The sequence below is a fragment of the Lytechinus pictus genome, chromosome 3 (genome assembly GCF_037042905.1).
Source record: "Lytechinus pictus isolate F3 Inbred chromosome 3, Lp3.0, whole genome shotgun sequence".
NCBI lineage: Eukaryota > Metazoa > Echinodermata > Echinoidea > Temnopleuroida > Toxopneustidae > Lytechinus > Lytechinus pictus.
In genome coordinates, this window is record NC_087247.1 from 40,625,334 (window position 1) to 40,649,226 (window position 23,893).

Below are 23,893 nucleotides of genomic sequence, written 5' to 3' on the forward strand. Positions count from 1 at the left end.
GAAGTAGAATTGAACAACAACAAAATTTATAAGCAGATATTATCAGGGGTAATTCCATGAAATATCAATGTCTGACCCCATGTATGTAAGACCTTCATGAAATTTTCTGTATATGATTTCTGGTTCTTTTTGAGTCTGTATTAAATGCTCTAATAGTCAGTTTATGAACTGAAATAAAACTTGAGAACAAGTGGAATGCCTCTGGCCGTCTCACCTGCATCACGCGATTCAATATAGCAGCAGTGCTGATTTTGAAAACTACTATAACTCGCACAAGATGTTCAGTGATACTTGGTTACTCTTATTTCCACGTTTTATGAACTAGACCAATACACTTATAGAGATATGATGGCAATTCAACAAATACCCCCAACGTGGCCAAAGTTCTTTGACCTTACATGACCTTTGACCTTGATCATGTGACCTGAAACTCGCACAGGATGTTCAGTGATACTTGATTACTATTATGTCCAAGTTTTATGAACTAGACCAACACACTTTCAAATTTATGGCTGTAATTCAACAAATACCCCAATTTGGCCAAAGTTCATTGACCCTAAATGACCTTTGACCTTGATCATGTGACCTGAAACTTGCACAGGATGTTCAGTAATACTTGATTACTATTATGTCCAAGTTTCATGAATCAGATCCATAAACTTTCAAAGTTATGATGGTAATTCAACAGATACCCCCAATTCGGCCAAAGTTCATTGACCCTAAATGACCTTTGACCTTAGTCATGTGACGTGAAACTCATGCAGGATGTTCAGCGATACTTGATTAACCTTATGTATAAGTTTCATGAACTAGGTCCATATATTTTCTAAGTTATGATGACATTTCAAAAACTTAACCTTAGGTTAAGATTTTGATGTTGATTCCCCCAACATGGTCTAAGTTCATTGACCCTAAATGACCTTTGACCTTGGTCATGTGACATGAAACTCAGGCAGGATGTTCAGTAATACTTGATTAACCTTATGGCCAAGTTTCATGAACTAGGTCCATATACTTTCTAAGTTATGCTGTCATTTCAAAAACTTAACCTCAGGTTAAGATTTGGTGTTGACGCCGCCGCCGCCGCCGCCGTCGCCGCCGCCGTCGGAAAAGCGGCGCCTATAGTCTCACTCTGCTATGCAGGTGAGACAAAAATGGGGGTCGGATGTACAAAAAAGGTTGATTATTTCATGGGAATGCCCTCAGGCAACTGAAAGTTAACTGCTGATATCATAATTTTTCAATAATGAAATAATTTTTTAAGTTTACTTTGGAAGTGTACATGTACATGTATGACCTACAAAGCATAAAACAAAGCAAAAGGAACAGAAGATCCTACATCCAAAATCTAATATTGTGCAACCTTAAATCTTTTACCTGATACATAAATCTTCCTTGCACCACATTGATTTTGGGGTGCCATTTAAGCAGGGGTTCTTCATGTACTTTCATTCAATTTGCAATAACTTTCGATGGTACATGTATGTAGTAGCAATATTTAAAAAAAATGAATAATCCTGCTAATAGTATCATTGTTTGTTATGTATAATGGAGATTTTTAGACTTTTAACTAAACATTCTGTGTCCAATTTCACATTTAGAAGGGTACTTCACACCTCTTATATCTCATACTTTATATCAATGTTTTATTTTTTTCTGAATTAGTTCATTCAACAGATGTATTCATAAGCTTTACTGAAGTCATGCCTTGAAGGTAACACTGAGCCTGGCAATTTAGGATAGAAATAATGCTATCAACTTGTTCCTTAGAAGCTGAAACATATAAATGATGACATCTGGCTTAATTAGTGATCTCACAACATTGGAACACAGACAGAAGAGGGATGATGATATTTGAAAGATATTGCATAATGTAAAAAAAATATATATATATTAATACACACTCCATGTGAACTCCAGAAATCAATGTATCAGAGTACCAGACTAGATGTCATTCTCAAAAGCTTGACAAAAGTTGTTCTAGACGGGAAATTATAAAGCATCACACATATCATATGGGAAATGACAGTCTTCGAGAAACTGAAGAAGAAAAGGATCTTGGTGTATGGATACATAAGTCTCTCAAGGTTTCAACCCAATGTGCCACAGCTGCCAAGAAAGGCAATAGAGTTTTGGGAATGATCAAGAGGAATTTCACTTACAGAAGTAGAGATGTAATCCTAAAACTCTACAAATCCCTTGTCAGGCCACATTTGGACTATTGTATGCAAGCTTGGTGCCCATATCTATCTAAAGACATTCAAGTCCTTGAAAAGGTGCAGGCTAGAGCTACTAAACTCATACCCCAATTAAGAGATCTACCTTATGAATCCAGATTGAAAAGACTAAACCTCACAACATTGGAACATAGGCGGAAGAGGGGTGATCTCATTGAAGCCTACCGTATAATGTCACAGATCGATAACATCAATCCTGACTTCATGTTCCAGAAAGCAATGTATCAGAGTACCAGAGGTCTTCTCAAAAGCTAAAAAAAAACTCATTCCAGACTGGACATAAGGAAACACTTTTTTAGTAAAAGAGTAATCGATAGCTGGAATAAACTCCCTGAAGAAGCTATCAAATCGTCCTCATTCCTCAGCTTTAAACAGATACTATCAAAATTGGGTTATTAATGGGCTACAAAGCCCCCCAAACCCTGCCACACTAATATCTACCTACGTGAAGATGGAAGTGTGGAACTTCAAGGTATGTTCAAGGTATCAGCAAGAGTTATCACTAGCCAGAGTAGCTCCCAGAAAGAGCCATCAAGTCACCTACACTACAATCGTCACTTTTAAACAAAGACTGTCTAAATTAGGTTATACACAGTCCCCCAAAGCCTGCCACTAATATCTATCTGCATGAAGATGGAAGTGTGGTGCTTCAATGTACACTGAGGAATATAAGTAGACAATGAACTATACTCCTACTTAATTTCTTAGCTAGGTACTTCTGAATGGACTTCCTGTCTAGTACCCTGTACTTCTGAATAGACCCATCTATTCATACTTTGATGCTCTTTTTGTTGAATGGAAGTATCACTTTAAATCGTTCTTTAATGCAAAGCTGTTAGAATTTAAAGGAATGAATAGAAGAACTTATTGATTTTTTCCACTAATAGGTGAGTCATAAACATAATGAATGCTTGTAAACGTAATATATTAATCTTATGAATTGTAAAAAGCTAGTTAAAATATATTTGTCAGCATAAATTATACTGTTGTCTCCTTCTACAGTAAGGGACATCTTAGTTCATCAGAATATCTTTAAAGCAGTTTAAAAATTATCAAAAATTCACCATGTAAACAGTGTCAGTGAAAGCTATGGCTGGGCGTGTATGCAATACACGCATCACTACCTGCTGGACCTTGAGAACCTCAACTGATTCATGATCCAAGCTCCATCCCAAAGACCCTTTCTCATCCATAATCAGAAGAGCATTACGGTAACTACAAGAGCTCAGTTCCTATATACACAATAGCTTACTCAATCCAGGCTTTGCACATTGGAAAGGGAACTGACCGAACATTTACTTTATGCACCCTAGAAGACACTGTTGAACATCTTTAGCCAGATAGACCAGGGGCTGAGAGAGTTTATTCAGCTGATTAGGTACATAAAAAGGTTTGATGGTCCCATCATGTATATCAGTGGTCAAGAAAATGTGTTGCTGCCGGGTCAAATGCGGAAGGCCCAGACCCCATTTTTGTCAGCCATCTTGGATATTTTTAATGAAAAACAATTATTTTCATATTTTTGCACAATGGGAAAATATTAAATAAATACGTATTTCACAATGATTTAAAGAGTAGAAATCGATTGCAATCATTTTCTGCCAAAATTTCCATGCTTTTGGTCAAAAATTTGCATGTGAATTAATTGTTATCTTTCTGTTTGTCATTAATATCAACAATGTAATGACCTTGTAGTGACTTGACTATATCTTTTTATATATCTACATCTATATATTCTTTCCTTGTATATATTTTCATTTATATTTCAACATTCTGTATATGTATATAAATTCTTTCTTTTATTTCCAAGTTCATATATTCTCACTTGTTCACGCCATGTGTATGTACTACAAGACTGTACATTCACAGAGCAAGACAATTTCCTGTCCAAATCTACTTGGCAAACACATTCTTATATTGAGAAACAACCTTTCTTTTGTTCCTAGACTTGGAGCAAACATCCTTTCATTGTCTCTTGTTTATTGCGATGAACTTGCAGGTATACAACATCACTACAGAGATGCTGGCATGTTTGCTTTTCTCACAGTCTACCTCTCTCTTCTTTGTTCTTTTCAACTGTGTTATGCCATCCTTTTGGCGCTTATTTCTTTGTCTCACCTTTTCTGATGTTGGTAAAAACAACTTGTTTTCTCCATCACATCATCACTCTACTCTCTGCCTTCGTCCTGTCCACTCACGCTGACCATCTTATCCAGCTGCTAGTGAGGATCGAATCAAATCTTGTGGAGGATCAACTTATACTTAATTATTTCTCTGCATTTTCCAATCTTATTCCTTACCGTCACTTCCACTCATTCGAAGTCTATATTCTCTGCATAATTAATGAGCTCATTACTTCGCGAGACATTTTGTGACATCTATCCCTTTTTTCTAATCTATTTGAAATTGTGAAGTGTATATATTTCTATTCACGGATTTGTGCAATTTATCTGAGATTCTGAGCGGCTGGATCCCATTCTATCTTCTGGCGAGCAAGAATTAAGGTAGGACCTAACTTTTATATAAATATTAGGAGATCGGCTTTGCCAATTTCCTAAACTGGTGACCCCGACGTGATCCTGAATCCTTAATTTTCTTCTATCGCCTTCTATTCATTTCGCTATTTTCGCTTCCTCTCGAGCTCTCACTTCGCTATTCTCACTTCGCTATTTTTTTGTTTCCTTTCTACTCCTCAATTTTTCTTAACCCTACAACATGACTATCCCTAATGTTTCTTCTACTCCTGAATCTTTCCTTTCTCCAATCGACCAACTCTCCGCTCAGGTTGACCAGCTCACAATGCAGGTTCAAGCATTAACCTGCTCCATGCTGGAAAACCAGAGATGGACTCGTAGTCGACAGCGCAAGTCGGTTTCGCGCAGCCCGCATCACTGTAAACAGCATGCAGGTGCCCAGTGCTGGTATCACTGGAAATATGGGAGCAGTGCTCAAAAGTGCATTAGTCCTTGCTCTTTCTCAGCAAGACAGGCCCAGGGAAACGACCCCGCCAAGGAATAGCGGCGACTAACCCCCTTGGCAGCACCCAACCCAGTCGCCTTTTCTTTGTCAACGATAAGTACACTGGTACACGCTATCTCGTCGACACAGGTGCTGAGGTGAGCATTTTCCCTCATTCAAAATTGGGAAAACCGGCTAGGGTTGACGCGACAAATATCCAACTACAGGCTGTAAATCGATCACCAATCAAGACTTTCGGACAAAAGTTTTTCACACTTGATCTCGGTTTACGGCGTGTTTTCCGCTGGATATTTGTTGTGACAGACATACCTACGCCGATTTTGGGTGCCGATTTTCTTGACCAATTTGGACTGTTGGTGGATATCAAACACCGCCGATTGATAGACACCAAAACCACTCTTACAGTCCAGGGATGTGGTTCATATACTGGTACTATTAGCCCGATGTATGTTCAACACGACTCATCGGAGCGGTTTCACTCCATTCTCCGTCAATATCCGGATATCACACGACCGGTTTACAAGCATTCAGGAGTGAAACATACTACCACGCATCACATCCCAACTCGAGGCCCGCCCGCGGCAGCGCGCCCTCGTCGTCTTGCTCCAGATCGTCAGAGAATTGCCCAGGCAGAGTTTGAGCACATGCTTGAACTTGGCATTATCCGACAATCTGAGAGCAACTGGTCAAGTCCATTGCACATGGTTCCCAAGAAGACGCCAGGGGACTGGCGGCCTTGTGGTGATTATCGTTTGCTCAACGCTCGCACAGTCCCGGATCGATACCCTATCCCACACTTGCAAGATTTCTCTTCAACTCTTGCAGGTAAGACAATTTTTTCTAAAATTGATCTCATTAGGGCATATCATCAGATCCCAGTCGAGCCTAGCGACATTCACAAGACTGCCGTGACCACTCCATTCGGCTTATTCGAATTCGTTCGAATGCCATTCGGCCTTAGGAATGCAGCACAAACATTCCAGCGATTGATGGACACCGTCATTCGCGGCCTCCCATTTGTCTATGTTTATCTGGATGATATACTGGTAGCCAGTTCCTCTAAGGTTGAACATGTGACACATCTCCGTCAGCTTTTCGATCGCCTGCAGGAGTATGGCATCATCGTCAATCCCTCGAAATGTCAGTTTGGTGCTTCATCGCTATCTTTTCTCGGACATATGGTGGACAACACCGGAATCCGCCCTCTTAGCGACAAAGTGAAAATCATCCGTGATTTTCCCGCACCTACGTCACTCACCAAACTTCGAGAATTCCTGGGATTGATAAACTTCTACAGGCGATTCATTCCTCGTTGTGCAGAGGTGCTGCAACCACTGACTGATCTGTTGAAAAACAGAACAAAAAAGAACATGCCAATTGATCTTGGAGAGAAAGAGCTTCTTGCTTTCAATCATGCTAAAGATCAATTGGCTAACTCTACTGTTCTTGTGCACCCTCGCACTGATGTTCCCTTGTGCCTACTAGTCGACGCTTCTGACGTAGGAGTTGGGGGAGCTATCCAACAACGAGTAGATGGAGTTTGGCAGCCTCTGGCTTTCTTCTCTAAGAGGTTACAACCCGCTGAAACCAAATACAGCACTTTTGGTAGGGAGTTGCTTGCAGCATATCTGGGTATCAAGCACTTTCGCCATCTTCTTGAAGGTAGGTCATTTACTATCTACACTGACCACAGACCTCTTACCCATGCACTCAAATCGAAACCGGATAGGCATTCACCACGTGAAATCCGACAACTCGATTTCATTTCTCAGTTCACTTCTGATATACAGCACATTTCAGGTAAGGAGAACACAGCAGCAGACGCCCTCTCTCGTCTGTATATTGACAGAGTTGATTCTTCCTCAATCATAGACTTTGCGGCCATCGCAAAAGATCAGGAAGATGAAACTGAGGTGAAAGACTCCTCACTTCAACTCAAGTCAATTGCTCTCCCAGGTTCTACCACTACCATTCTGTGCGATATATCAACTGGTACTGCCAGGCCTTTGGTACCAGTCAAACATAGAAGAGCTATTTTTGATTCCCTTCATGGACTTTCTCATCCAGGAATCAGAGCTACTCAAAAGCTCATTACAGAGCGCTTTGTTTGGCCTAGCATCAACGCTGATGTCAGAAAATGGGCCAAAACATGCCTCGAATGTCAAAAGTGTAAAGTACATCGGCACACCAAAGCACCACTTGGTACTTTCACTTCACCTGATGCACGCTTCTCTCATGTGCACATTGATCTTGTTGGCCCGCTTCCTTCATCAGAGGGTAACAATTATCTTCTTACTTGTGTTGATCGCTACACCAGATGGCCAGAAGCTATCCCTATCCCAGACATCACTGCGGAGACGGTAGCGCGAGCATTTTTGGCCAGATGGGTAGCAGTGTTTGGTGCACCTACTACCATCACAACAGACAGAGGTAGGCAATTTGAGTCAGCACTTTTCCTTTCACTCACCAACCTCCTCGGCACTAAACGCATCCGCACAACAGCATACCATCCTGCCGCAAATGGTTTAGTGGAGCGTTTTCACCGCCAACTTAAAGCTTCTCTCAAAGCTCATAACAAGGTCCGTTGGACCGAGTCACTCCCTTTAGTCTTGCTAGGAATACGCACAGCAATCAAGGCGGACATTGGATGCTCTGCTGCAGAACTTGTGTTTGGGACTACAGTCACTCTACCTGCACAATTTGTAGCTCCTTCACAAATTGATTCTGCCGATGACCCATCTAACTATGCCCACAGACTAAAGAGAATGATGCGGGAATTACATCCCACTCCTACTCGAAAACAGCAAACTCAAACACAGGTACATCCTGAACTGCATTCTTCATCTCACATCTTTCTAAGAGATGATGCTGTTAAAAAGCCACTGCAGCCTCCATACAGAGGACCCTTCCGAGTCATCCGTCGCACTGACAAGTATTATACCATTGATTATAATGGTAAACATGAAAATGTCAGTGTCGACAGGCTGAAACCGGCTTTCATCGAGCAGGAGGCTACCACTCCATTTTATCATCAAGATCCACCTGACCAAGTTCATCAACAATCCAACTCCACGGACTTGGCAGTGGATTCTGATGACAAGCACATGCCTCCCGAAATTCGTAAGACCCGTTCTGGTCGCCATGTCAGGTTTCCTGCCAAGTTCATTCAATTTTTCGGAGACGGTTGAAACATGTCTCAAAATTCACTAGTGTTTCCACTCCTTTTATTCTCTTGTTTTATATAGCCAAGTTCCCTTTTACTTTCCTTTGTCGATTTGATACTACATTTCTATTCGGTACAAATCTAGGGGGGAGCTACTGTAGTGACTTGACTATATCTTTTTATATATCTACATCTATATATTCTTTCCTTGTATATATTTTCATTTATATTTCAACATTCTGTATATGTATATAAATTCTTTCTTTTATTTCCAAGTTCATATATTCTCACTTGTTCACGCCATGTGTATGTACTACAAGACTGTACATTCACAGAGCAAGACAATTTCCTGTCCAAATCTACTTGGCAAACACATTCTTATATTGAGAAACAACCTTTCTTTTGTTCCTAGACTTGGAGCAAACATCCTTTCATTGTCTCTTGTTTATTGCGATGAACTTGCAGGTATACAACATCACTACAGAGATGCTGGCATGTTTGCTTTTCTCACAGTCTACCTCTCTCTTCTTTGTTCTTTTCAACTGTGTTATGCCATCCTTTTGGCGCTTATTTCTTTGTCTCACCTTTTCTGATGTTGGTAAAAACAACTTGTTTTCTCCATCACATCATCACTCTACTCTCTGCCTTCGTCCTGTCCACTCACGCTGACCATCTTATCCAGCTGCTAGTGAGGATCGAATCAAATCTTGTGGAGGATCAACTTATACTTAATTATTTCTCTGCATTTTCCAATCTTATTCCTTACCGTCACTTCCACTCATTCGAAGTCTATATTCTCTGCATAATTAATGAGCTCATTACTTCGCGAGACATTTTGTGACATCTATCCCTTTTTTCTAATCTATTTGAAATTGTGAAGTGTATATATTTCTATTCACGGATTTGTGCAATTTATCTGAGATTCTGAGCGGCTGGATCCCATTCTATCTTCTGGCGAGCAAGAATTAAGGTAGGACCTAACTTTTATATAAATATTAGGAGATCGGCTTTGCCAATTTCCTAAAACCTTATAATCGAGGTCCATATAATCCATATAATCGTGGTAAGTGCATAATTTCTGTTTCCACATTTTATTAAGATTATATACTATCGAGACCCCAATCTGCAGTCCCGTGTCTCCCTCGTTTTGCACGGTCTACTCCTGGGCTCTGGCCCGCGAAGCAGGCCGGAGCTCCCTTGGTTAGTTTACCACATGTTACTACAGTCAGAAGGAATAAATTCATCCTCAGCTTTATCATTTAAATATACCGGTACTTAGTTATGACTTATGACTATGTACTAAAAAAAACATGAAACCACTGCTGATTTACATCATCTATAGACTATATTTTAAATGAAAAGCTACAGGCATACTTCATACTTACGCAATATACTTTGATAATCTAGGTTTGCACTTGTTTGACGCCACACCGTTTAAAATATAAGGTGAAATCCTGATCTAATAGTAATGCACTCACACGTATTGCGGGTTAATGGCACTGTAGACAGCTGGCAGCCGTCTGTTTTGAGGAGTTTTTTAACATTTTGTTTTTTTTATTTCTCTCATACACAGACGGCTCGCTATCGTGCAGCCACCATTAGGGGACTTGCAATGCAAAATCCCCCCGTCGGGGCTCTTCAATTTTTGTCTTTAATGAAATTTTTTTTTGAAAATTAATGCGACCAAAATACAAATTGACATTCCCTCTTGGCATTTATTGCCAAGAAACGGAGAAAAATCAAGTTAAAAGGAACAAAAACAGTGACTTACCTCGGCTGTCGCGCAAATTCACTTCCCTGTTTTATCCGATCTTAAGTACATAAACATATGGCCATTGAGTCCCCTGTACAGATCGCGCTAGAACTTCGGTCTCTGTATTTGGTGAGTGAAGCCAACGGAGTTCAGCTGAACAACCAACATAACAGAGACCGAAGCTTTTGGTCTAATGGCACTGGTGTTATGGCCCCAGACTTCGACTGGTATCGGCTACCGCGCTGGTGTGTGATGCATTGGAAACGAAGGCAAATATCATTATCACTCAGAGCAATGTTAATCAAATATGCACAATCATATGAAAAATATGAATGAGATTAAATTTTGTATTCATTATTTTGAAAGTATCGGATTTTGAATATTCCTTTGAATTTCTTCTTTAATTTATTAGACTTTTAAAAATTCAAATGAAAAAATAAAATAATTGATTTGTCTTGAAATAGGCCAAAACTACACGAAGAGAGGGGTTTCCCCTTTTCGGGTTTTCCCCACTTAATGCACATTTATGCAGCAACACCCGATGATGAAGGATACCCACGGATACATGGTAATCGCCGGTGTTGGTCATGGAAGATTCTTGTCTGTTCAAAAAGATGAGGCTAGCTGCTAGAGAGGCTAGAGGCAACGTGTACAGCTAACGAGTAACGTCAGAACGTTACAGGTAATTTGGGATCATTTGTGTGAGCAAAAAAATGTAGTAATTGGGCCATGTACATGCAGTACCCTATATTAGTCTGTATTAATCTATGTATTGACATATGTTGATGTATGTTAAGTCTGTGTATGTGCTGTGTGTATGCGAGGAGCGCTCCTGATTGGAGGAGCCTTTATATGCTCCTACGCCTGCTACGTGTGTGCGTTGCACAGCACGTACACAAGCTGGTGCATGAGAGATGGAATCCAGACACCACAGAGAGAAGACCCCGAGACGCCAACGAGTGTGGACGCACCAACACAGCTGCTCCCCACCCGGCGCCGTGGTCTGTTATTAGAAGTCTGCAGATTTAGTATACCTGTTTTCTACCGTGTGGCATCGTTTGTGCAAGTGTCAGGTGAGTATTAGTTGTTGTCACTGTTTTGTACCGTCGAAGTAACCCATTCGTGTATTCGTGAGTCGTAATCCTTGTCAGTGTTGTACTTGTCAATAAGTTTAACCCACTCGCCATCGTTTATTGCAACGTATATAGGCCTGTCTAGTGCCATCACATCGCTAACACACGAGTTCACCCTCATCACCTTTAGTTTTTACAACAGAATGAAAAGCACATCCAAAAAGGCCGAAGGGTCTAGATCACTCACACTAGTGCGAGGTTAATAGTATACTAACCTCGCACAAAGAACCGCTTTTGGCAGTGGATTTCTAACTAGTGTGTTGTGCGTGCTGCGATGCCTTTGGGGGGGGGGGGGGGTCAGTCAAATACTTTGCTGTACACACGCGTGACCGGTCACTGGTCAATCGCAGGGTCAAACTTATTTTAGGTATGTTTTTTTCCCCAGGGTCATATTCTGGCAACAACTTGTTTAGGCGCTAAAATGTGTAAATAAAGCCTGCAAAAAACTTGTTTAGGGGGTTATTTTGCACACAGAGAAAAACTCGTTTAGGGGGTGTTTATAAATTATGGAAATAATTTGGCCATGCGTGTGTACAGCAACACATTTGACTTGCCCCCCCCCCCCCCCCCCGGGGATGCGTTATAAAAAAAACATGCGACTTCTATGGCTTGATTTTCTGTGCGCAACGGCATGTAATGAACCCTTGATTTGAGTGGGTCTAGATTGACTAGTCTGGGACTTTAATCTTGCTCATACTTTTAGGCGGATCCAGAGGGGCCCGGGCCCCCCCCCCCATATTGGCGGAGCAAAAAAAGAAGAAAAAAAGAGGGGCAAAAGAGTTGAAAAAAAGAAGAGGAGGAAGACGAGTGAATAAAATAAGATGAGGGGAAGACTTGGAAAATAAAAACAATCTGTCATGTCACTATATAAAATTTTCGCTCACGCTTCGGGCTTGCATTGCCTGTCAGGTGATTTACATATCTTGCTCAATATGGAGGTTAAAATATCAAGTTTGGAGATCAAACATATTTCAGCTCGGAAATCAAACTTTCATTATTTTATTTGATGTACATATTGATTTTTAAAGAGTGCTCTGTAAAAATGTCAGTATATGGTCTGAATATCAAAATTTCTGCTCATGCTGCGCGCTCCCAAAATTTGATTTGTCAGGTACCTATTATTTTCGTGTATTCCATAAAGTTCTCAAAATATCCCTATTCAGGTATGATTGTCAAAACGTATCACTGCACGCTCGATATGTATATCTCAATATTAATTCGCGACAGTTTCAAAAATTTCGGCATGCGATTTGCTTCGCATTAATTGTTAAAAATATATTAACTAATGCATCCTATTCATAATTACAAAAGTGCTTGAAATGTCCAGTTTTCAGGCCATAATATTAACAGACTTTGCGCTCTCATGAGGCTTATTAGATTAATAAATAAGATGTTAATTTTTTTAATTATCCCTTTTTCAGAATGGAATATCAAAAAGTTTTATCTCGCGTTTAAGAAGAGGAATAGGAAGATAGTCATCATTTTGATATGATGGCATAAATTCCTTAGAATGTCCCAGTCCTATGTCAAAACTCAAAGTAATAATAATGAAAAATACCAGCTCTTTATGAAGTGCAATCCATATCCACCTCAATTTTTATACAAAATGCTTGAAATATTAAGCTTAAATTGACCCATTTTTAGATTGGAATATCAAATATTTTAAGCTTGCGCTCGCTTTATTGATTTTCATGATGAAACATGTATTTAGAATGCCCAGATTCTAGGTCTCAATCTGAAACATGCGCCCGTTTGTTTATTTAGATATGCAGTTTGTTCTATATTTAAAACATCCAGTTTCAGAATATTTTTTTTAGAATACCAAAAAAATTTTGTTCGCGCTTTGCGCTTGCATTATTAATGTAGGAAGATCTGCAATTACTCATCCTTTTCATGATTTACAAAACATGAATAGAGTGTCCCGTTTTTAGGTCTAAATCTCGAATTTTTCCACTCGCGCTTCGCGCTCGCATCAATTGTTTAATTACATGTATATACCCATCCTGTTCCCAAATACAAAAAGTGCTTAGAATTTCCATTCTTTAGGTAGAAATTTGGAAAATAATCAGTCGCGCTTTGCGCTCGCATTTTTTCATTGGTGAAAATATGTAATGTCGTCATGGCTAATTGCAAGCAGTTCATTAACATGTAATCTTTCTATCAGTTCAAAACGCCTTCTGCTCGCGCTTCACGCTGGCAGTAATTATTTAGTTCCATACACATCTTGTTCAGGATCACAAATATTGACCATAATTTTCAAATTTTAGGACAAAGTACATTTTTTTTTATTTAGCTCGCGCTTTGCGCTTGCACAATTTAAATAAGGATTACATGAGATTATTATATATTTATGTTGATTTATAAAAATAAAGCTAAGAAGTGACTATTAGGACTACCCATTCAAAGAAACAAAATCAACTTCGAGCGGCAAATCAGGGAAAATATGGCTGAAAAAATTTCTGGGGCCCCCTATTGGCGAAGGCTAGATCTGCCCCTGTTACTAATACTCTTAGAGAATTTCTGTCAAGTTTCTTGTTTTCATTATATCAAATTCACTACTGTCTGGTCTAATCTCAATGGAACCAATGCTTTTGTAATGCAAAAGATATTAACATTAAGCCAACAAAGCCATGTGGACTTGTGGTTTATCGGGAAGGATTGATGAGACAGTTGCTGTATCATGCTGCTGTCTGCTGATGATTTGGTTCTTAGGCAGTGTTTCCGCAGATCCTAAACAAATTTCCCGAAACTGTATCCCAAATTTCCTGAAATTCATAAATATTTCATGGAATTTTCAAATTTGATCTTTAAAGAAAATCGGGCAATAATACAGTGAGCCTAAATTTGGTCCAAGTGACCAAAATCAAGGAATTTAACATATTTTTATCTTTAAAAATGGGAACAAAATTATGAAATGTGAGCGTGGAGCGCGAGTAGAAAATTTTGAGCTACCTATCAAGGTAAACAATTCTCTAAATATAAAATGAATGTTAAAAGTTGCTACGTTTAATTGTTATTTAATTGTAATTTTCGGATTTCCCAGACCTTTCCTGGACAAAGTAAAAAAATTCCCAAAATTTCCTGAATTTTGGGAAAAGTGGAAGCACTGTTTTGACGAATGATACAATTGAGGGACCAATGAAGAAGATTTGGAATTGTAACCGTAAGAAAGCATTTGAGAGACTGTGTTAGATTCTTCATATAAATCTTTGGAAGGCAGAAAAAAAGGGATGAAGAGGGTAAGTCAAATTAGGTGTGGTGAGAGAAATGTGGGAAGTGGATCCACAGTAGGTGAACCAAGATGATGAGGATAACCCCTACCCCAGGTGATGGTTTGTGTACGCTCCACTACACTACACTACGGCTACACAGTGTAGCAGGTAGTGTAGTACAGCATACATTTTTCCTCTTGCTTTCAAGTCATATCGTGGTCTCGCTCCTTCATACCTTTCTGAACTCCATCCTCGATATCAGCCTGTTCGAGTTCTACGTTCTGCTTCTCAATCTCTCCTTTCTCAATCTCATACTTCAACAATATGGTCAACGTTCTTTCTCTAATATGCAGCTTCATTTCTTTGGAACAATCTCCCACAACAAATTTGCGATGCTAACTATGTTAATACATTTAAAGTTATACTTAAAATCATCTCTTGAAATCTTAAATTGATCATATCAGATGTTTGTTGGTCAATTTTAATGGTATTCCTTATTCATGATCTGGTGAGGACTATTTGTAATTTGTAATATTAGTTTTTTATACATTTTGTAATGCGAAGTATTTCTATTTCTATTTCTTTTCTTTTCACTTCACATTCCCTTTCTCTCAACCGCTTAGAGGCAATTAATTTGCGGTATACAAAATTATTATTATTATTACATGAACCCTCACCTGCTGAGGTAGGTAACACCAAGTTTAGTAAGAAATTTCATTTGTTGACGATGCTAGAAAAGAGTTGAAGGGATTATAGAACAGGAGGACAAATTGGGTAAAGGGGTGAAATCATTGGAGTATTCATACCTGTCAAATAGTGCCCAGTGTTCATGGAAGTGTAGGTAGTGGATCTGAGACACATGTGACAGCTAAAGCAATGTTTGGTTCTTGTGCCTTGGAGTGAAGTTTAGGAAGATCCTTTGAAGATGAATGATTGGACTCTTTGGTATGAGATTTTGTGTTTGAGTAAAAAAAAACATTTGAGAATATTGAGGACATAGAGAGAAATGGTGAGAGCAATACCTAGTTTGAAGTTGATGGATGGGAAGAACTCAGAGGACTTGATGCAGGTGTTTGGGTTTGGAAGAAGTGCTGAACCTGTTAGCGAAGACTGATAGGGCTAGGAGGTGCGGGCATGTGCTGAGGAGGGATGATAGGCATGTTTTAAGAAGGGCTTTTTAATTTTGAGGAGGGGATGGCCAAACACTGGATAAAGCTAGTGGAGAAGAGTAGAAAGGTTGGGCTGAGGATTCACTCCATTGGAGGATGTACTGAAATGTGTAATGTAGAGGCGATTGTCGTTACTGGTAGTACAGCCACTCCCGTTCATCAGGTACAAAACTATTTAAATCTCTCTTAACTATGTACTGACTGAACTAAGTTACAGAGGGTAAGAATGATTAAAACTGTAATTGCCTAGTAATTATTATGGATTGCATCTCAAAGAGCTATGAATCTAATTGAAAAGGTGCTATAGAAATATCGATTTTTGTTATTGTTAGATCAGAAAGACTTAATTTTAATTTTAGAGTAGACAAAAGTTAATGTGATTTTTTAATCGCAAATTCTTTTTATTCCAAAATGATAGGTTCTCTTGAGTATTAGAAGTGAGAACTCTTGGGTGATGAAGAAGCTTGTAGAAGTTCTCCACACAGCCATTCAGAAAGGGGACATTGCTGAAGTTGAGAAAATCATATCCAGTGCTCAAGATCTCAGCATCAGTGGAGATGAACTTGGTAAACAACTACATGCAAAAGAGTTATGTGAGAAGTCAAATCCACGCTCAGGGGATCGAGCCATCCACCTTGCAGCCAGACAGGGTCACATCACTATCATCAGGTGGTTGCACAACAAAGGAGTGGATTTAGAGAGTGCTAACTTAGATGGAAAGAGATCCCTACATGAAGCATCTGCTATGGGCAATCTAGATTGTGTTGATTATCTTTTGGAGCAAGGTGTTATGGTAGATCCCCTCAAAAGGGCTGATTGGTAAGATATCACTTATTTTAACAGGCTTATGTTGAATTGTAAAGACCTCAATTAGGGCAAGATTTTGAAATATATTTAATTTCATAACACTTTGTAATTCGTTACATTCCAGCTTTCTAAGATGATTGAATAAAGAATCCTACTGAGGTCATTCATTGAATATGATTGTTTTTCTAATTGTCTATATGTGGAAGAAACTCTTATATTGATCACTCATTGACTGTTTCTGTTCTGGGGTTTAACAAGGAAAATGAAGACTTACTCTGCATACTAGTAATTAACCAACAGTTCAAGTTTTATTTAGTTGTTTAAGCAATAACAGTTTATAGATTACCCTTTTAATGAAATTGGTATATTGTTGATTCTCAAATTTCTGTATTTCAACAGGACCCCTCTTCATCTTGCCTGCACGAAGCCTAAACTAGATGTTGTGAAGTCACTTATTCATGCGGGAGCTAATCCAAAACTTTGTAATAAAGATGGATGGAATGCATTCCATATTGCCAGCAGGTAAGTAATTAATTGGCATAAAGTAATATGAAAAATATATCGTGCAGACACCTTTTTGTCTTGCCTGACAAAGTTCGGAAGAGACTTAGTAATCACTTTCCCTTTTGGTCTGTTAGTTTGTTAGTCTGTTCGAAAATGTTTAAGTTTTTGTTCAACTTGCTCCCATTTCTTTATTTCTGCATCAATTATGTTCATACTTGGTACATATGATCCTTGGGTTATACCACAAGTGAGTTTATGAGAATCTTTGGGCCAAAGGTCATCTAGGGGTCAAAAGGTCAAATGATGTGGTCATGTTTTTTTTTAAAAGGTTTTGTTCAATTTGCTATCATTTCCTCATTTCTGCATCAATTATGTTCACACTTGGTGCAAATGATGGGGTCAAAGGTCATCTAGGGGTCAAAAGGTCAAGTTTTCTTTCAAACTGCTCTATAATTTCTTTATTTCCGGATCATTTTTTTCGCACTTGCTACAAATGATCCTTGGTAATACCACATGTGTGTCCATGAGGACGATAAGGTCAGAGATCATCGGGGGAGGTTAATTTGCTCCCATGACTTTATTTCTACATCAATTATTTCTTTATTTCCTGATCAATTTTGGTTACACTTGGTAGAAATGATCCTTGGGTAATACCATGTGTGTGTCCATGAGGATGATGGGGTCAGAGGTCATCTAGGGGTCAAAAGGTCAACTTGCTCTCATTTCTTTATTTCTACATCAATTGTGTTCACACTTGGTGCAAATGATCATTGTGTTTACCACATGTGTGTTCATGAGGATGATGGGGTCAGAGGTCATCTAGGGGTCAAAAGGTCAACTTGCTCTCATTTCTTTATTTCCAGATAAATTTTGTTTACACTTGGTACAAATGATTCTTGGGTAATACCACATGTTTGTTCATGAGGATGATGGGGTCAGAGGTCATCTAGGGTTTAAAAGATCATATTGCATATTTTATTGATTGCATTGCAAAATCAGGCAAGACTCTTGGTACATGAACCATCTTGTTACTTATACAGTGACTGTATTTTGTCAATTTAGTTACAATGTCAAGATGATATGTTTTAACTAGATGTACATGTAGGTGAGATTGGTGCTAAAAGTAATCGTAATCAGTGGTGTAATAAAACCAAATAAAACTTGAGGGAGCTGAGTTTTCCACATGGTGCCCCATTATGGAAAATCTGCAAGAAAACAAAATGTGTAAGCTCAAAGATTACTTTTTTTGTCATAAGTTATTCATAAATCAATTCTATCATATAAATGCAAATATGTAAAATTGGCCATGTCGTAGAAGATTTTATCTTCATTATTTTGAAAATTTAATAGGCCCCTTTAGTGGTATATAATTAAAGTCTTAGCAAATCCATTGTAGTTGTTTTGAAAATTACATTATAATAGTGAAAAATGCACTTTCCCCACCTACTCTCTGACCAGCAACTGGGCACCAATTCATGAATAGTTTCTAAGCACTGATATTCTCAACAATTACTATCGTAATAGTCGGAGCCTAATGCTTCTCAACCAATCAATACTACAGATTTCATCAAAATAATCAATGCTAACAACGTTTTATACCCCCCCCCCCCCCCCATCCCAATACCACCAACTGTATATTCTCTTTTCCTTATACAGGGAAGGACATGTTGATATTCTGAATTTTCTCCTGGAGTCTTCTATGGACTTGTGGAACACTGTCAGCAAAAATGGACGTACCCCTTTGCATACAGCAGGTATAATATTGAGATACCTTAATAAGCTCTATAAAATACTAGCACTACTGTATTATCAATCAATTAGAGTGCAGTTCTGTTACATTTTTTTTCACAGAATTGTAACTCCTGTAAGATATATTATTTTGGCTCCCAATCTACCTTTACTCTCTAGCCTCAATTTTCCTTTGTGCATGTATCTGTTTCCATGACTATTTACTTTCTTACATAATAAGAAAATAATGCAGTAATTGATTGTTGTTACATTCTGATACAAAGCCGGAGTGCATCTCCATGTATAAATTAACTGGATAATTCATCAAATAGGAATTATTAAAAAAAACTCAACAGATTAATAATGTAATCTTGAAATGAAGAACCTGAATTATCCCACTAGTTGTGTATTCATTCCAGGTAATTTCAATATTATTCTGATTAAGATAGTATATTAGATGAGATACAATGGTATGATTTATAACCCTGGGCTGATCAAGATGAGTCTTTAAATCTTGTGAGTCTTATTCTTAATTATGCCTTTCCATTGATTGACAGCCTTGCATGGGTGTGTAGCAGCTGTGGAGATGATGATGGACAGATGTAACTTTCAGACAGATGAGCAAGATAGCTGCGGTTCAACACCTCTTATGGATTCTTTGAGGGCTGGACATGTAGATGTTTCAGAGATACTCATAGGGAGACACAAGGTTAGATATAATCTTATATCAGTCAAAATTTGTATGAAAAAAAAATTCCTTGATGAGGACTGTCACGCAGTCTGCTAAGCTTATAGTGGTAACGCCTGCAATTTTTTCATTGATATGTCTTAGAAAATACAACTTTATTTATTGCTTTGCTTGTAATTATATACACCTTTTTCCAAAATATCTTTTTGATGCAATAAAATATTTTGTTTCATACTCTTCTTTTTGTATTTTCTTTCTAAATTTGTTTATGACAAAGTTGCAGAAATAAATAAATGAAGTGAAATATGAAATTATTTATAAGGGAGATTATGCAAGGAAATGGAGCATAGCAATAAAATATTGCTTTTTTTACTTATGATTTATATTTTCATATATCGTTGAAATTTATACCATAATTTTTTAGATTTCTCCAAATGGAGAATTTATCTGGGAAATAATTAAGTTGGCTGTTTCCTTTGATGGTAGTCTAAAACAGAAGTCTAAAACATAATTTTGTTCTAGGAAATTTGTCTAATTAAAAAATCAATGAATTGTGAATGATTTCAGAAGTCATTTCTCCTCTTTGTGTTGTCTCCATTTTAGGCTGATGTGGAGAAGACTGATGTTTTGGGTCGTCAGCCAATCCATCTTATAGCCCAGGCAGGGAGCTTAAAATCTGTGGAGTTTCTGGCAAAAAGATACAAGATCAGTTTGGATACAACTACCAGCACTGGTGGTCTCTCACCCATGCACCTAGCTGCAAAGGTACGTGAAACAGATAAGGAAAATTTTAATTTTATTTTGTTTCTGTATTACCCTGTTTGTACATCAATACCGCAATACAATTGTATGATATATGCCTCAGAATACCAAAAAAAGAACTCAATATTAGAATACTGTAATCTAAAGAGCTGATACACATCATCATCAAAAGCTAAGCATCATTCGTTTTTGTGACAGATGCAATGATTGTGTAACAATAGAATGATTGTTTGCAAGTTGCATGTGAGCATGTATATCAACATATCCGCTAAAAAGCCACAACATTACGGAGTTATGTGGCTGCAGTTTTTGATCCCTACTTATCACAATAATAATGCGGTGTTATACCCAGGGCCCATTTCCCAAATTGCTGCAAAATAAGGTTTAAGCAATGATAAGGACAAGGCCAAACACTTAAAAAGTCATTGACCCTCATTTACATACGCCATTGAAGAAGCATATCCATTATTTTTTAATTCTATTTTTGTGCTTATAGTTGTGTTATTAATAAGGTAAATGAGAGAAATCAGAGCAAAGAGATTATTGTTTCTTCAAAGTTCCATCTAATACTATTCAGGCAGTAGGTTGTGCATGTTATGGCTAAAATTCTTCAGTTTAAGTACTTGCATAAGCTTTATTCAGATGTATTAAATGTTAGTAGACTGTAGCTTTCAACATTGATATTTTGATTCATTTTTACCTAGAAATTAATGACATCTATATCTTCTAGCTAGAATCGATTAACATGCATATCAACACCAAATGCAATTTGATGATATCTGAACAATCTGGCATGAAACATTTATTTTTTGTTTCTTCTTAAAGGTGTAATTCAAGATGGAATGATATGATTTGAAAAGATGAAGTAAAACTAGAGTCACACTAAAAATTTCATCAAATTCCGACAAAGGATAACAAAGTTATGACTTATGTTGGTTTTTTTTCTTCATAATTTTGATGAAATCCTTGATATTTTGTTCATCTAGATTTATTTTATTTATTTTGATATTACTTTTCAGCATGGACTACCCCTATAACTAACTTGTTTGCGTCAAAATCACATTCTGTTACCTATTATCATGATTCTTGTATGATTTATGTATTAATCACAGGAGGGTCAAGTAGAAGTTATTGAGGCTTTGATAACCCTTGGAGCAGACATCAACATCACTGATAACAAGGGTAGAACAGGTTGGTACACACTGTAGTAATATGCTGTTTTGTAATTGGTCCAAAGAGTAAACAAAAATCATGACTCCATTTAGAAACAAAAAAACTATTCAAAGATGTCTTCGGCTATTAGATAATACAAGTAAAAATAATGTCTTTTTTTAATTGATCTCCTACTGCATGGTCTACATTCTTCAATGTCATAATGTCAACAATCCTGCCATTGATTAATATAGTTGGGACTACCAAAAGTGCATCATGTGTTATGTGGAAAAAAAAGTAGTGCTAGATTTTAAAGCCGCATGGTATTAAAGATATCAAAACTGACGAGCCTATTTTTTTATCAGCCCTACATATTGCAGCAGGCAGTCAGAAAGCTAGCTGTGTCGGTGCTCTTCTTCAACACAATGCGAAGATGATGAGGGATGAAAGTGGAAGGCTACCCAAGGATCTAGCTCAACAGGAGGATGTGGTCCTACTCTTTGATGGGTCATGACACTAACTAGGACCAGGGCATCAAGTTTTAGAACAAGAAGAGATCTACATCGATGCTGAGAACAACTCTTGACAAGAGGTCCATGGCATATTCACTCTTGGATTCCAGAGAATTCATGAACATTTTGCTCAAATGTTAACTCCATGAGCTGATGATGCGTCCTTGATCAGACATATAATCGCTGTTAGGCAAGTAGATGGGGAATATGGCACTATCGAGTGGACAAAATTATACCAAACACTCCATCACAAAATGTAATAAAAAAAAAATTATATTTTTTAATAACATTTGCCTGCCAAACGACAAAATTTTCTAGAATGAAATCATGACTTGACAGTTTTTATGTGGATGAATCACATCTTGCATCTACCAGGCCCCATGAAAAATAAAAGTTATAAATGTGCAACTGAAGAAAACAATGCATCCCCTAGTTGCACTATTTATACTTGCTGGAAATCAAGTTGCATTTAATATTTGATGCTGGGACTCTTTCTGTAATGGACCTAGATCATCTAGGACTTTCCAAGATGTTTCTATACATTATGATTGATTGACAACCATTCATAAATTTAAAAAAAAGGGGAAATGGAGTATGCTGAAGCATTTGTTTGTATAATTCATATAATTATTTTACTTCTGTAAACGTGCAAGTTTTCTTTTATTGTAAAAAAATTGCCCTACAGAGAAAAAAAAATTATCAATTAACCTACACTACTTCATGTATGTGACTGGAAATGCAAACTAGTGTGAAGTTGGGATTGCATTAACAAACACCCTCAAGTCTCCTCCTCCTCCTCTTTCCCATTTGCTTCCCTTCTTCCTTTCTTCTCATTCTCCTCCACATCTTTATCATCACTCTTCTTCAAAATAGTCTATTTCCTTCAATATAACAGCACTTTGTAGTGTATATCTCAAGGAACGTGAAGCATAAAGGGAATTCACTTAATGAAGCTTAATTTTGCTTGTTCAGAGTCACAAAATCATAATTTACCCGTCAATTGATTCAAAATTATGTCATCCATGATATGCAAATTGATATGTAATATTCAAACATATTTATCAGAATCAAGTTTAGAGTGGGTAAAGATTATAATGCAAAAAGAGATGTTAGAAAGATGTATTTTAACTTATCTTTATTAGTACCAAAGCAAGAATACTTTGACATGACTGTTACAATACATACACAGTATAACATGAATTTATAATAAAAGGGTGATATGCATGGGAATGAATACTCAATAAAAGGTATGGCTAAATATCAATTACAATGTAAAGTTGAACAAGTTAAGAACTACTACTTGTAACAACAGCTTGTTGTTACTGCACAGTCATTTCATTTGAAATTGAATATGAAGTTGGACATTTCTACAATATGTCTTCCTCTTATTAAAGTGTTCTGGTGATTGTTGAAACAAATTTTGGGTATTGTCATGTGCAGGATTGCATAATGTTATTCAAATTTTTAATTGATATCATCAAATGACTTATTTTTGGTTTTTCACATGTATTGTAATTGAAACCAATATTTGTAATCTCAGAACATTGCCAAATCCAATGGGCATTTTTCATGTGGTGTCATGTGAATACGAGTTGCAGATGGATTGATAAAGGGAGAATTGTTACAATGATTCCCAGGTAAAATATTCAAATTAAAGATGATATATTTAATTTACAGTGATCTTTTCACATGAACCTTTTTATGAGGCCACCATCATTTTCAAGCTTTAACCACTCACTATTGGGGTCTCCTGCATTCATGAAGTATTATTGTTATTAATATCAAAAAGTCAAGTTAATGCTCACATCATTATTTTGTATTTATTATCTATTATGATTATACTATTTCATCATTCATTATTATGATGTGTTATGTTATGGATTATTTTGTATTTTGCATATAAGCACGTCACATTTGATATTGTATTATTTGAACACAGAAATAAAAACAAACAAAACAAACAATCTTGGTGACTCTCTGCATACTTTCTGTACAATAAGCATAACTGGTTTCACATAAAGCATTTGAAAACGTAAAGCTTTGGAATGAATTGGAGGTCATATAGTGTTATACACTGCCATCTTAGCTTGCTGT

The 23,893-nt window shown here is 37.5% G+C and overlaps 2 protein-coding genes across 6 annotated transcripts in view; one reads left to right on the top strand and one right to left on the bottom strand.

Annotated features, from left to right (window-relative positions):
- Positions 1-10,624, bottom strand: part of LOC129257244 (F-box DNA helicase 1-like) — a 33,762-nt gene extending 23,138 nt beyond the window's left edge. The window contains exons 1-2 of one of the 3 annotated variants that reach the window (XM_064097054.1): positions 10,333-10,624; positions 9,765-9,888 (exon numbers count right to left, since the gene is read on the bottom strand). The gene's annotated coding sequence lies outside the window, so the exon portion shown is untranslated. Of the gene's footprint in view, positions 1-1,940; positions 1,981-9,764; positions 9,889-10,332 lie in introns of those variants that run through there. The other 2 variants (XM_064097056.1, XM_064097055.1) reach the window with 2 other exon arrangements.
- On the top strand, positions 9,677-23,747 carry LOC129257243 (ankyrin repeat domain-containing protein 16-like). 3 transcript variants are annotated; one of them, XM_064097059.1, is made up of 9 exons: positions 9,677-9,825; positions 10,597-10,814; positions 16,065-16,465; positions 16,853-16,975; positions 18,614-18,711; positions 19,243-19,394; positions 19,977-20,138; positions 21,248-21,326; positions 21,653-23,747. In XM_064097059.1, the coding sequence occupies exons 3-9, from the start codon at positions 16,101-16,103 to the stop codon at positions 21,799-21,801; spliced, it is 1,128 nt and encodes a 375-aa protein (XP_063953129.1). In that variant the 5' UTR covers positions 9,677-9,825; positions 10,597-10,814; positions 16,065-16,100; the 3' UTR covers positions 21,802-23,747. The 3 variants fall into 3 exon arrangements, with proteins under 3 accessions (XP_063953129.1, XP_063953130.1, XP_063953128.1); XM_064097060.1 differs by lacking the exons at positions 9,677-9,825; positions 10,597-10,814 and adding an exon at positions 10,880-11,205; XM_064097058.1 differs by lacking the exons at positions 9,677-9,825; positions 10,597-10,814 and adding an exon at positions 15,625-15,809.
- The last annotated feature ends 146 nt before the right edge of the window (positions 23,748-23,893 follow it).